This window comes from Scyliorhinus canicula, chromosome 10 (assembly GCF_902713615.1).
Source record: "Scyliorhinus canicula chromosome 10, sScyCan1.1, whole genome shotgun sequence".
In the NCBI taxonomy this organism is placed as follows: domain Eukaryota; kingdom Metazoa; phylum Chordata; class Chondrichthyes; order Carcharhiniformes; family Scyliorhinidae; genus Scyliorhinus; species Scyliorhinus canicula.
Genome location: NC_052155.1, coordinates 147,948,589 through 147,962,766, shown reverse-complemented (window position 1 = coordinate 147,962,766; position 14,178 = coordinate 147,948,589). Strand labels below are relative to the sequence as shown.

Here is a 14,178-nt window from a genome sequence, read left to right as displayed (position 1 = left end):
TGATTGATTGCCTTGCTGAGATCGATGAAGGCAATATGTAGTCTCCTTTATTCATGGCATTTCTCTGGAAGCTGCCAGACTAAGAAGGCCACGTCAACTGTAGATCTTGCAGTTCTGAAACCGCACTGGGATTCAGGATAGATAGTGTTCAGCCAGGATCTGTAGTCTGATATGGGTAAAAGCTTTCTCCCAATGCTTAGCAGGGGGGGGGGTGCATCTTTGCACCATGCAGATCCTGGCACATTGCCTCCTCCCTGCAGCAGAGATAGAGATGTTCATCCAGATGCTGCAGGAATGCTGGTTTCCTGTGCTTGAGTGCATGGCATCAGCACCTCAAGCTTAACCCATAGCAAGTGAGTCAATAGTTTTACTAATTTTGTCGATTGTGGATTGATTATTCAGCTCTGCCATGACAGGCAAGCTTCAATGGCATCAAGAGATTCCCCAGACAATACAAGATAGTGTTCCACCCATCTTGCCAATTGTTTATTGGGATTAATGATAACCTCTCCTGCCTTTGTTTTCAGTGGACCCCTTTTCTTTGCTGATTGCTTCGTTGCTTTTTTTGATCTCTTCATGTATGTCCCTGACATTCTCCATGTGAAAGGGCATCTGGATATTCTGTCACAGTAACCATTAGCATAATGCCGGCAGTCTGTTAGACTTTACTTCGAGTGGTTTAGTGCATTAAGAGTCTTCTTCCTTGTATCTCTCTTGAAAGTAATGAGGGGACTGCTTGACTTCAATGATAGGTTCCATGTTAGACTAGAACCATTCCACATTCTTGCTGTCCATACGTTGAAAGTGCAATATTGTTGAAAGGCAGCTCCCAGAGGCCGCTGAAGACGATGCAGGTGTCAGAGGGAGCATGGTGGATGCAAGAAGGCACTTCAGGTGGGAGGAACGTTTAAGTGGACAGCAAACCTCCAGCTACTCTCCATGCGATCCCTTGTGAGGGTGGTAACAGCCAGGATAGACATCATCATGCCTTGGGATGGAAGGAGGCACCCCCCCCCCCCCCACGACCTGGTCGGGCGTTTGTGGATCCATTGACAGAAAAGGTTCAATAACCTGCGCTCAGGAAGGGAGAGTTCATGGAATCCCTACAGTGCAGAAGCAGGGCATTCGACCCATCGAGGCTACACCAGCCCTTGGAAAAGAACACCTTATTTGAGCCCTGCCTCCACCCTATCACTATAGTCCAGTAACCCACCTAACCTTTTGGACGCTATGGGGCAATTTAGCATGGCCAATCCACCTAAACTGCATTTCTTTGGACTGTGGGAGGAAACTGGAGCACCCAGAGGAAACCCACCCAGGCACAGGGAGAAGGTGCAAACTTCACACCGTCACCCGAGGCCGGAATTGAACCCGATCCCTGGAGCTGGGTTACGGGGAAAGGGTGGAGGTGTGGGCTTGGGTACGGTGTTCTTTCCAGGTGCTGGTGCAGACTCGATGGGCCAAATGGCCGCCTTCTGCACTGTAAATTCCAGGCTCTATGACTCATCCTCTGAGTCTGCAGTGACTGAGGAGCGCCCAACCAAGTTACTGTGCGCACCATTTCAGGCAGAACAAGCTCAGGCCCCGCGCCAAAGGACAACTGCTGAGGTGAGGTGGGGGGGGGGGGGGGGGGGGGGGAGGGAAGAGAAACACCTAGATGTAGCATCTGCAAACATAAGTATAAGACGTAATGAGCACAGCCAAGTGTTTGCACTGGATGCTTATGTTTTCTTTTCATATCACTAGTGTTTGGCGATGATCCGATTGGATGTTTTTGCTTTGTTTCACTTCAATGTTATAACAATAAATTGCTACTCGCTCACAAGCCATGGGTATTTGATTAGATTTTGCCTCATCAATGTCTGCCTCATTATTATTTGCTGGGAGATGTTAGAAGAATCTGATACCATATTGGGCTTATGGAATGGTTATGTGTGAAATGTTTCGGATGGAGGTGGTGCCCGTGGACCAGATGGAAGGCAGACTTTGGCCAGCCTGGACGAAAAAACATTGAGTTAAAGCCTCCCCCGTTGTCCCTGCTTCCAAGGTTCCTAATTTCAGTCTCTTGGTCCTCGTCATCTGTCTGCCCGGGCTCTGAATGTGAGTCTTCATCGGCCTCCTCGTCTGAGGCCTCATCCTCCTGGTCCAGTGGCTTCCTCCTAGAGGAAGCAAAGTTATGAAGAGCACAGTAGACAATGACAATGAGCGGCACTGAGTTTCTGATGCCTGAGTTACGCAGGGCTCCCCCAGTGTAACTCAGGCATCAGAAACGTAACTTCAACAGATCTATTGTCCTCTCCACGACCCCCTATGTGAAGCCATGGCAACAATTATATCTCTCCTCTGTGTCATCAGCCACATTTTCAAGGGACACCCTTGTTACCCAACAACCATTCATCAAGGTGAGCAGGAGTCCCAAACAACCTTTGTACTTGTGAGTGGCGTAGAATGTAGACATTGTGGGAGCTGCCCCGGTGCCTGGCACAGACCTGTAGAATCTAGGTCCTGTAGTCACAAACTATCTGAACATTCATGAAGTAAAACCCCTCCTTATTGACAAAGGTGCCCGGCAATTTCAGCAAAGCGTCTGGACCGTTCAACCTGGCTGGCTTGGCTATCCTGAAATTAATGAATGTTCTCACCTGCTTGAACATTGTCGGTCACCAGCTTGACGCAGCTGTGTGCAGCTGACTGGGAGGCCCCATAGAGATCACCCACTGAACCCTGGAAAGACCAGAGGTGTAAAAGCTTAGTACTACAGTGACCTTCAGAACCAAGGGCATTAGTGCCAACCCACACAATTGGTAGCTACCTCCAGTCCAATCATCTGGCAAATAGTTATGAGGGCTTCTGTTGAAAGCTGTAGCCTCCTGCGGCACTGGACCTCTGTCATTTCAAGGTACGTGGATCGCTGTCTGCACCCTAGCAGCTGGGTAGTGGCATTTTCTGCGAGGACATCCTCCTGCCCTCCCTGTAGCCCATGAGCCTGTGCCTGTGTCTCTGCTCTAAGGTGGTGGCTGTGGCCACCTGGCCTCAACAGTCAAGAAAGCCTAACAACGTCTCTGCTTCCTACGGAAGCTAATGAAATTTGGCATGTTTGCATCGACTCTCACAAACTACAGATATGCGATAGAGAGCATCCTATCCAGCTGCATCACAGCCTGGTATGGCAACTGCTCGGTCCAAGATCGCAACAAACTGCAGAGTGTGGTGAACTCAGCCCAATGCATCACACAAGCTTGCCACCCCCACATTGATTCTGTATACACCTCCCGCTGCCTCAGGAAGGCAGATAGCATTATCAGAGACAAACCACCACCCCCCCCCCCCCCCCCCCAGGCATCGCCTTCATCCAGACCCTTCCATCAGGCAGAAGATACAGAAGTCCGAAGACCCGCACATCCAGACATAGGAACAGCTTCTTCCCCAACATCTACAAGACTCCTCAACGACTCTCCCTCGACTGATCTTCCCTGTAAGAACACTATTCACGACGCCCTATGCTGCTCTTGCTCAAGTAATTGCTTTGTTTGGCCCCTTGTTCCACACTAACCAGTCACTGTTTTCGATGGACCATTTGTCAACGTTCTCTGTTGATTGTTCTGTTTGTTTACTATGTACGCACTGTGTACGTTCCCTCGGCCGCAGAAAAATACTTTTCACTGTACTTCGGTACATGTGACAATAAATCAAATCAATCAATCACTCAATCTCTCTTTGTCTCCTGTCAAAGTTCTCAGAGGAAGTTCTCTCTGTTATGTACTGTATACCCATCAGCAGAGATGCAAATGGGGCTGACCCATGCATAGAAGGTGCCTGGCGGGTTGCAAAACTCCAATGTCAGAGGACAGCAATGTCCTGAAAGCTCCAGACTATGTTGAACCCTCCAACGAAAGTAGTGAAAAAGCTCACAATACTCCATGTCAAACCTTCACCAAACTCCCAACGCTTCAACCTGCTGTGCTCCAGCTCTCCAGATGATGTCCGAGATCCCTATCATTTCCACAAGATTGTGGCCATAAACTCTCATTTTTATTTTGAGAGAAAGGAATCGCTAATTGTATTCAATTGTACACCGTGGTGGGCATTAACAAGAGATTCACTTGTACTCTGCCTTTTGGCTAAGATCAAGCATCAGATTAAGCCCACGATGAGGGTTCTGTGCCTTTTCTTGTCAGCTTGGATCTTGTATGTCTCCCATTTCGATTCTTCTGTCCCGCCCATCGCAGGATCGCCATGGGACAGACTAGGACAATGGAAAAAGTCCATTGACCTCGGACGGGATTCTCCAGTCGCCAAGCGGGCACAGCTGGAGAATCCCGCCCCATGAATTGGGTTCAATTTGAATTGTCTTTTGGAGCAAGCAATGAGATGGATTAAGGGTTTGCCCTGTCCACTCTGCACATTGGCTTTGTATCTTTAAGCATAGGATAAAAATTAAATCGACACTTGGTTAACTGTGCTTGTTGGGTTAGGTGGTGCTTGCTGGAAATCTGTAACTGTGTAGGTAAATGCTTGTGAAACTTTATAAAGATTGGTTACATTTATATTCTTTGCCAGCTTTATTTCGGGAATATAACAGCTATGATTCTTTCACTAGCAACAAGAGTGCCACCTCTGAACCAGGAAAGGATTTTTGCATGAGTGGTTGGAGAATTGAAATGACACTTTATCCTTTGGTCAGGATCCGTATTGGACAAAGTGTGGAAATCCTGGGAAAGTGGGTAGGGTAATGTACAAGTAAGGATATGAAACTAGGGGCAAAATGAAGTGGTCTAAATCAGACAGGAGACAGTCTGATTGCTTATGTCACCTTTATCCTTTTGACTAACTTACATTTCTCCTGTTTTTTTTGTATAGCTGAAAGCACCTGTTCACAAAGGCACCTTGCAGCATTTCAATTATGTTGCTTTGCACAGATTCATACCTCAAGAGAATGACGATCTGGAAATGCAGTAAGTGATGCTTCTGGAAAGCTATTTCATTGTCACTTTCCTGATCTGGTATCTGGCGAAATGTTCTTGTCATTTCCCAGCTACGGGGAAAATAGTTAAAGCACCAGCATGCAGCCGGTATAATCTGATCCAATCACCTGTATCGGAGATTTTATGCTATCAATCTATCCCCGTTATCTTTTGTCTGAATTCAACAAGAGAATTTGCAACATTTTAATCTGTCGCTTTTAAGTTATCCAGCAAATCCTGTCTATTCAGGTGCTGAAGACAGTCTCTTGTGTAAGTTTAAGAAATAATTATAATTGTTCCGAATGTACTGATCCCACACGCGTTATTACCCTTGCTCTTTAAATTGCTGAAACTCTCTATAATCTCTAGTCCATCGTGGAGAATGGATTATTAAAGTGGAATCTGCAGCCCAGCTGAAGACCCAATGTGCCTAATGGCCTCCTACTGCGCTCTAATTTCTGATTCTGTGATGTGTCAAAATAAACGCAACATGTAATGAGAGGTACATAAGTGAAATTTAATTTGACCTTAAAAAGGAATGGAGGAGGAACAAAGGAACAAGGGAGTGTTTAAACCTTCTCTTTATTTATTGCACTGCCATGTTGCTTTGCTTTTTCTATGTGACACTCAGCAGGATGAGCTGACAGTGAGGTCTGTGTTGTGTTGGTGAGCCAGATGGTGTAATAATAAGGTATTCATTTGTCTCAACTCTACATATATAGACACAGCTACACATCAGCGCGAAGCTAAAAGCTTTGGGCCACATTTGTTTTTATCGATAGGTATTAATGCAGGAAAGACGGGGTGGATTTTACAGTCACGAGTTCCTTTAAGGGAGTTACGTCTCACAGGAGCGCATTTTGGGGGAATTGAAGACGTGTACCCCATAATTTTCGATTCATGGAGCCTCACCTCTGTAAAATCAGCCTCGGAACATCTATGAGCATATAAACCGAGAATGGACAGATTATTATCCCAGAGCTGACTGGGCCCCACCAGGAAAGACTTTTCTTTCCCAGGCGCCGATTGATCGGTTGGGTAACTTCCAGTTCTTTATTTTCATTTCACATGCCCAGTATCTGTTATTTTTCCTTTCGCTCTTTAATCTCTGTGGTGCAGGAAGTGATCAGAGGCAATTTTAATTAAATGTAAAACCATATAAATATAAAACCTGCCACTGCAGGGGCTAGAGAGTGGCCAGCCATTCAGATTGACTGGAAGCTCTCTATAGTTGAGACTTACTCCTGAGTGAAGAAGTCCTTCCTGCAGTCAACTGACGCCCATTTGTGTGTCAATCGGCTGCCACTCTTTGGGTGGCAGTAATGGAGCCCCTGCCACTGAAAAATCAGGCCATATATGTTAATCTTAAACTGCTGCTTGTTTCAAGAGAGTGTGAGTTTTAGTGCAGTTTTAGTTCAGTTACAAATTGATTTGCGTCTCTCATGCTTTGTGTAGGATCAGATGACATTACCAGATTATATTACCTAATGAAGGTACATTAGGAGTGAGTATGTTGATGCATGTGGGTACTGGATGGTAGGCTGGGATTTTACAGGGGGTGTCGATGAGAGTTAATCACGCCTCGGCTAGTTCTGGGAGCCCCAACTGGTGTCTACTCTTTCATTCTTCTTGATTTTTCAACCTGAAGCTGCATGGGAAATGTGAATGTAGTTTGAGATTTTGAAGTTACTGCATTGACTTCAGCCCCAACATCCACATGACAAGTGGGGATTTTCACCACTGTACTATCAAGGGATGGCCACAGCTGTATTTTATGTGCATCAGGCAAATAACCGACTTGTGTCAGTACGCTTGTCCCGATTCAGGGACAATAACCCACCTCAAAGGGTTTTGGGCCAATCGGAGGGTCAGCAGCTCTTTGTATGTAGCAGTGCCACTGGGAGGGGTGGCCATTGCTGCGCCTGCACTCAGCTGGGACAAGCAGCATCACCTTGGGAACTAAGATGTGTGGGGTCAGGGGTCAAGCAGAGGCAGGGGAACCGAGGTGAGTGTGGTCAGGGGTCAGGCAGAGGCAGGGGAGGAGGTTTACTGAGAGTAGGGGTGGGTAACACCAACTAAACATTACTGAGTAAATAATTAAACTAAAGAAAAGACAACACTTATTAATGTAACCAGTAGCCCAGTGCCACATTGCAACATGCACTCCACATCATTAGTCTTTATAGAAAATATCTCAATGCCTCTCCCACAGGTTTACATCTCCCCATTTTGCCAATTTGTAACATCGAGTGGCCATCAAAAAGCGCTTTCCTCAGTTTTGGGAGAGTTCCCGAACCAATCACCGGCCCACTCCATCGATTTCTCCTCCAGCTCTCCCCAGGGCAAATCTTCGAGAGCCTTTAAATTGCCATGAGATGAATCTCTTCGACCAGAGAACATCTTCCCTCTGGCATTACGCATGGTGGTTTGCAGAGGCTCCACAACCTTCTCTGCTGACTACACCAGCTAGAGCCTTTGTCTTTGAGACCTCATTGTCCAAAAACTAAGACTGCAAGTGTATCCATAGTTAGCCCAGCTGATTTTGCGTTTGTTTTCGGGTGTGAACATTGTGCACCTTGCTCCTGGTATGTCCCAATCTGGGCTGTCCCCAATCCTATGCTAACCAAGCCACACAGGAACGTTGTTGGGCAAAATTCACACAACACAATTCGCTACTCCATTTTACCTTGAATTTAAAAAAGGCAGTCCAAAATATCCTCAGGGGAGTCAAACAGTATAGGGGGAAAGCCCACAGTCAGATCAGCCATCATCTAATCAGGGGCCGGCTCAAGCGGCTGAACGGTCTACTCCTAATTCGTATGTGTGTATGAGAATCATAAATCATAGAACTTAAAGCGCAGAAAGAGGCCATTTGGCCCATCGAGTCTGCACCGGCTCTTGGAAAGAGCACACTACTTAAGTCCACACTTCCACCCTTGCCCCATAACCCAGCAACCCTAAGGGCAATTTAGCATGGCCAATCCATCTAACCTACACATCTTTGGAATGTGGGAGGAAACCCGCGCAAACACGGGGAGAACGTGCAGACTCCACACAGACAGTGACCCAAGCCGAGAATCAAACCTGGGATCCTGGAGCTGTGAAGCAACTGTGCTACCGTGCCGTCCGACTGTGCTCCGTGCCGCCCACTGTGCTACCGTAAATTTGAGGTGTATATAACTGAAAGGCTTGAGGGGATGAATGGCCTACTCCTGTTCCTAATATTCCATGCAAGCTCCCAAGTAATGGTGGACCCGGTCTTGCTGGAACGAACAATGCCAATCCAGTCAGAATTCCTTGTATAAAGTTTTGTGTTAGAAACATCTATCAACAACTTAGAGGTCAGTTGTGTGGGCGCACTGTCCATTAGCTTGAGCATACCCTGCCATGTGAATCGAGAGTGCAGCTTCATAAAAGCCACCCTGGGTTTTTATCCAATACAAGCACATTATTACCAGTGCACAACACTAGCAAGACTGCATCTAACGAGCTGCACGGGAATATCTGTTAGCACCTGCAGCTCGCCAGTTTGGTCAAAATGAGGCTTGTCTCTTTCAATTTCATCATTCCTCTTTCACAGAGTATAAATGAGGCTGGCTGAATCCTTTTTCATTTCATCTTCCCTCTTTCCAAAGTATCAGCGCTCTAATTTTGCCTGTCAAAACTAGCCTTGGCACTATTCCAAACTAGTACAGCTCATGTTCCAGAGATGGTGCTTTGAGGAGACTGCAAGGTTTCACTTTAAGAAGTATCGTCATCAAATCCAACTCGATGATGTAACTGGCTTGTTCTCCCAAGTGTGATTTATAATGGAAACTTTATAAGTGTCTGCGTAAGTTCCATTGCTCAGCAGAAAGCAATACTGAACAGACCAGGTATACGACACTGTTTGCTTCAGTAGTTTGGTTGAGGATGGGCTCCTGGAAAGCACTAATCACTTCAGTGCTTCGATATACTTGAGATGTTGAACATAACCAGCTCCCAGGACCAATTTTTCAAATCAGTCTACAACCAGAAAGAACCTCTGGCTGCAACTAAAGAAACAAATAGCTTATGCTTACATATTTGTAACTTGGGCATGTTCTCACTGAAAAAGAGATGATTGAGCAGTGATGTGATTGCTGTTATTGTTATTCTAAAGGACGAGATTGTAGACAGCGATGAGCTGTTTTACCTTGTCCAGTCCTGTGGAACCAGATAGCACAGGCCATGCTTCAAGGAGTGGGAAAAAGGGGGTGGTAAATTCAAAATTAACCAATGGGGAAAAAGTACATCAGTGGCCGATCAATTGAATATGCTCCCGGGAGACAGTGGAAGGAGTTAGACACTTTTGAATGCAAATTCAATAGATTTAATTCAGAAAATAACATTTTGGGAAGCTTAAGATTTTTATAGATTTCAAATTGCAGCAGCTGCTGGTCATACCTCAACTCCAGTGGGTTCAGGAGAAGATGGAGTAGGTTGACTATCAGACAGGACAGGAGACAGCGCAAGAATCACCTGTAAGTGCGGCATTCACAAAGCTGTACTTCCTGTCGATGGTACCCTTGGAGCGGTATCGTCAGAAAAAAAACCCATGGAACTGTGAGAGGCTTGGATGCACAAGGAAAGGCACAAGAAAGTATGGAAATGCAGGAGATTTGATAGTTAAGAAAATAGAGGGTGCACCTGGTGGTTGCATCCATTCTTAACCAAGGGGCACTGTAGCTAATTATAGTAACTAAGCTAAGTCAATTAAACTCTAGGGGTGGCACAATGGTTAGCGCTGCTGCCTCATAACTCCAGGGATCCGGGTTCAATTCCGGCCTCTGGTGACTGTCTGTGTGAAGTTTGCACTTTCTCTCCGTGTCTACTTGGGTTTCCTCCAGGTGCTCTGATTTCCTCCCACAGGCCAGAAGATGTGCAGGTTAGGTGGATTGACCATTCTGAATTGCCCTTAAGTGTCCAAAAGGTTAGGTGGAGTTACTGGGTTACGGGGTTGGGGTGGAGACAGGGGTACTCTTTCCAAGGGCTGGTCCAGACTTGATGGGCCAAATGGTTGCTTCTTGCAATGTAGGGATTCTATGATTGTAACTTCTGTCCAAAATTAAACCTGGCATCTTTCTCTTCTATTTGACCAATTTCACACAACAGTGTATTTACTCAGAGTCGTATGAATCAGCCAATATTCTCTGAAATGCAAAATATATTTCTTGCAGTTCACATTTTGTCTGCACAAAATTTCATTTATAAAGCATCTGCTCAGATTCTCAAAGTAGTCCCAGAGTAGTTTAGAACCAAGGAATCACTTTTGAAGTACTGTGACGGGTATTTTGTAGACAAGCCCAGCAGCCCATTTGTGCACAGCAAGATTCCATAAACAGCAGTTGAATAAATGGCCCAGTCATTTACTTTTGGTCAAGGGGAAACTACTCGCTAGGAGAATGGGAGAACCCTGTGCTCTTCTTTGACATCACTCTTTGAGTTGCCAAGTTTGTAATTTGAAACATACTTCCGAAAGTGAAATACATCCTCTGATGTGTCAGCCTCGAGTTGTGCTGCTGTGGGGAATAGTATTCTATATATTAACAGGATTCTTTCATCTCTATCATTTGAGGAAGTTTTAATGTTCAGTTCAGTTAAAGGCTAACATTATCTCTTTGCTTAAAATCACAGGGCTGGAGACCGAGTTTTTTTGCTAGATGATTCTAATCAGGAATGGTGGAAGGTAAGGCTTCTTAATCTTGGGAGTTTGTAATCAGAACTAATTCTACTAAAGTAATAACAATCGATCTCCAAGTATAACCATCGTAGAAGGCCAGAGGACCCCCAAGAAAATGGCATACACTACTGAGGATGAGGAAATTATCTTGCCTCTTTGTCTCTCATCCCCCACCCCCCACACCAACCCCCATGGCAACCTCGACACGATCATTACCCAGAAAATCTAAAGCTAGTAATGCGTTAAAACATTGAAAGGTTACTGACTGGGCAAGGTTGGAGCTTTGAGAGATTAGGTAAAGAAGTGTATAATTGGTGAAGGAAGGGCAATGGATGTTGTCTACATGGACTTCAGTAAGGACCCTCATGGCAGACTGGTACAAAAGGTGAAGTCACACCTTATCAGAGGTGAGCTGGCAAAATGAATATAGAACTGGCTCGGTCATAGAAGACAGAAGGTAGTGATGGAAAGGCTGTGACTAGTGGTGTTCTGCAGGAATCGGTGCTGGGACCTTTGTTGTACATAGTATATATAAATGATTTGGAGGAAAATGTAGCTGGTCTGATTAGTAAGTTTGCGGATGACACAAAGATTGGTGGAGTTGTGGACAGTGAAGAGGATACATCAGGTTATAGATCAGTTGGAGACTTGGGCAGAGAAATGGCAGATGGAGATTAATCTGGATAAATGTGAGGTGATGCATTTTGGAAAGTCGAATACAGGTGTGAATTATATAGTAAATGACAGGACCCAAGGAGTATTGACAGGCAAAGAGATCTGGGCGTACAGGTCCACAGTTCACTGAAAGTAGCAACGCAGGTGCTTGCTGCTAAAATCATCTTTGAGATATATCGAAACCACATCAATCCAAAATGGTTTCTGGGACAGTTTGTTTTTAAGATTGTAATAGCACCTTCTTGTGGCAATTTGTGTTTGTATGTGTATATATTGTCAAACTGAAATAAACTACTTTTCAGTTGGGTACGTTGAGCTCGATGCGATGTGCACCTCTTTTCTGTCCTGCAAATATCTCTCAGTCTGGCAGATAAGGATAGGATTTTGGAAACTAGCTGAACAAATTTGGTTGGAGAAGCAATGCAGTCAAGAAGGCATATGGCATGCTTGCCTTCATCCGTTGGGGCATTCAGTATAAAAAGTGGCAAGTCCTACTGCAGCTGTACAGAATCTTAGTTAGGCACAATTGGAATATTGTGCACAATTCTGGTCGCCACACTACCAGAAGGCTTTAGAGAATGTGCAGAATAGGTTTACCAGGATGATGCCTAGTCTGGGGGGTATTAGCTAGGAGGAAAGGTTGGATAAATTCAAATTATTCTCACTGGAATGACGTAGGTTGAGGGGCGACCTGATCGAGGTTTGCAAAATTGAGTGGCCTGGACAGAGTGAATAATCAGATGCTTTTTCCCAGGGTGGAAAGGTCAATTACTAGGGGACATAGGTTTAAGGTGCAAGGGGGAAACTTTAGATGTGCAAGGCAAGTTTTTTTTTTACACAGAGGGTATTGACTGCCTGGAACCCACTGCTGGGGGAGATAGTGGAAACAGATACAATAGGGATGTTTAAGAGGCACCTTGACGAATATATGAGTAGGATGGGACTAGAGAGATATGGACCTTGGAAGTGCAGAACGTTGTAGTTCAGACAGGCATTATGATCGGTGGAGGACTGAAGACTTTTTTTCCTGTGCTGTTTTGTACTTTGTGTATCTGAACACAAATAAACATGTCCGAACGCGGTTGTATAATGTCATAAAACACTGGCCAAAGGTCAGGGTGAAGACTTCCTTGTGTTACGTGCGGCTAAATCTTGAGCACATTCTGTATTTTTCCATTTATAGTTTTGCAGCACACATCATGCAAAGGATTGTTCCCTATATCTGTCAGAAGTTAGCAAAGGGGAACTGTCTTTAAACTTTAAGGACAATTGCATGTTTCCAGTGGAGAATATGCACCAACAGAGCATGCAGGGCAAAGGTGGGGTTATAGCACCACAGCTGATGGTCTCTGACTACTGTTACCCATGTTTGCTGCTGAAGATCATCTTCGAGATATATCGAAATCACATCAATCCAAAATGGTTTCTGGGACAGTTAGTTTTTAAGATTGTAATAGCACCCTCTAGTGGCAATTTGTGTTTGTATGTGTGTGTTAGTCAAACTGAAATTAAACTATTTTGCAGTTGGATACTTTGAGCTTGATGAGATGCACACCTTCTCATTTCTGTCCTGCAAATATATCAGTCTGGCGATAAGGATAGGATTTTGGAAACTCTAGCTGAACAAATTTGGTTGGAGAAGCCAAACCAGTAGAGAAGTGAGAGATGTATTTTTACTGCAAAATACTTTTACAAATCTGGCCTTGGCGAAGAGACTGTATATGTTGGGGACTGAACTTTATTGGCTGACTGGGAGAGTACAACCATGACTGAGAATCTTTAGCTGTGTACGTGGAACAGCTTGAGATGTGTTTCACTGCCAATAGCATCGCCAAGGTCCCTGATAATCCAGCAGTGGGAGAAGGACGCTGGCCAGAGTGTATGAAACACACAACAATGTGCTCACCCCTGCTAAACCACTGCCAGCGTAAGGAGCACCGAGTCCCAAGCTATTGGAGACTTCAGAAAGATATCCGTTTGGAACCAGGAATAAGTGGCCCAGTGAAGATTTTGGAAATCATGGCTTTGAAAAAGCTTTCCGTTCATTGTAATTTTAGAGAATTACAAGAGAGAATATTGCAGGGCAGATGTTTGTGCCATTTCAAAAGTGAATGCATTTGCAGTAGCTTGCTGACATTGCCAAAGTTAATTCTCGATGTAACTTGCCAAACAGCACTGTCCATAGGCATGGCAGAACATGACACGAGAGACGTCTGCTAAGTAAATAAGCTGCAGCTGAGGAAGCTGAAGGCCCCACAATGGCAGTTAGTAAGAGCAGAGGTACGACAAGATTCTGGTGCTTCGACCAACATTGGTCATACAATTGTCCATTTCTGAAGATCTAGTATTCCTGCTGCAAGAAGAAGCATCACCTTGCCAAGGCATGTCAAAAGAATGTAAACAGAGAACACTGAGACGGCAGGAAATGGCAGTCACTGCGTACAGTTGTCAAACAGCACCAGGTTAGACTTGATTGAGACCTCTACAATCTGAAGCACAAGGAGGTATAGTGGAAACATGTAGTATGATAGTCCAAGTAGTGTTCGATGAAGCTCTGGTAAACATGAAGGTTGACCCAGGTGAACAGCCAGAGTGATTCCTGAATTGTTATACCGTCAAAATTTGACCCAGCATCAACTGGAAAAATCACACATAGAGTGACAAAGTTATAGAGAAGAGAAAATGCCCATAATGCTTCTAATTACATACCAGGAACAATGTGAAAAGTTGTCCATCATTGTAATGATAGGTGATGTACCAGCCTTGTTGGGATGGAACTGGTTAACGCCACTGAAGTTAAACTGGAACAAGCTTTTATGCAGAGAAGCAAAATTCACA

At 44.9% G+C, this 14,178-nt stretch overlaps 1 protein-coding gene across 2 annotated transcripts in view; it reads left to right on the top strand.

The window, feature by feature from the left end:
• stac (SH3 and cysteine rich domain) overlaps positions 1-14,178 on the top strand; it is a 185,604-nt gene that overhangs the window by 138,313 nt on the left and 33,113 nt on the right. Inside the window, exons 8-9 of one of the 2 annotated variants that reach the window (XM_038809850.1) lie at positions 4,861-4,955; positions 10,620-10,671. The exons of the other annotated variant lie outside the window; for it this stretch is intronic. Of the exons in view, the coding sequence (XP_038665778.1) occupies positions 4,861-4,955; positions 10,620-10,671 (147 nt within the window). The remainder of the gene's footprint in view (positions 1-4,860; positions 4,956-10,619; positions 10,672-14,178) is intronic. 2 annotated transcript variants of the gene reach the window in all.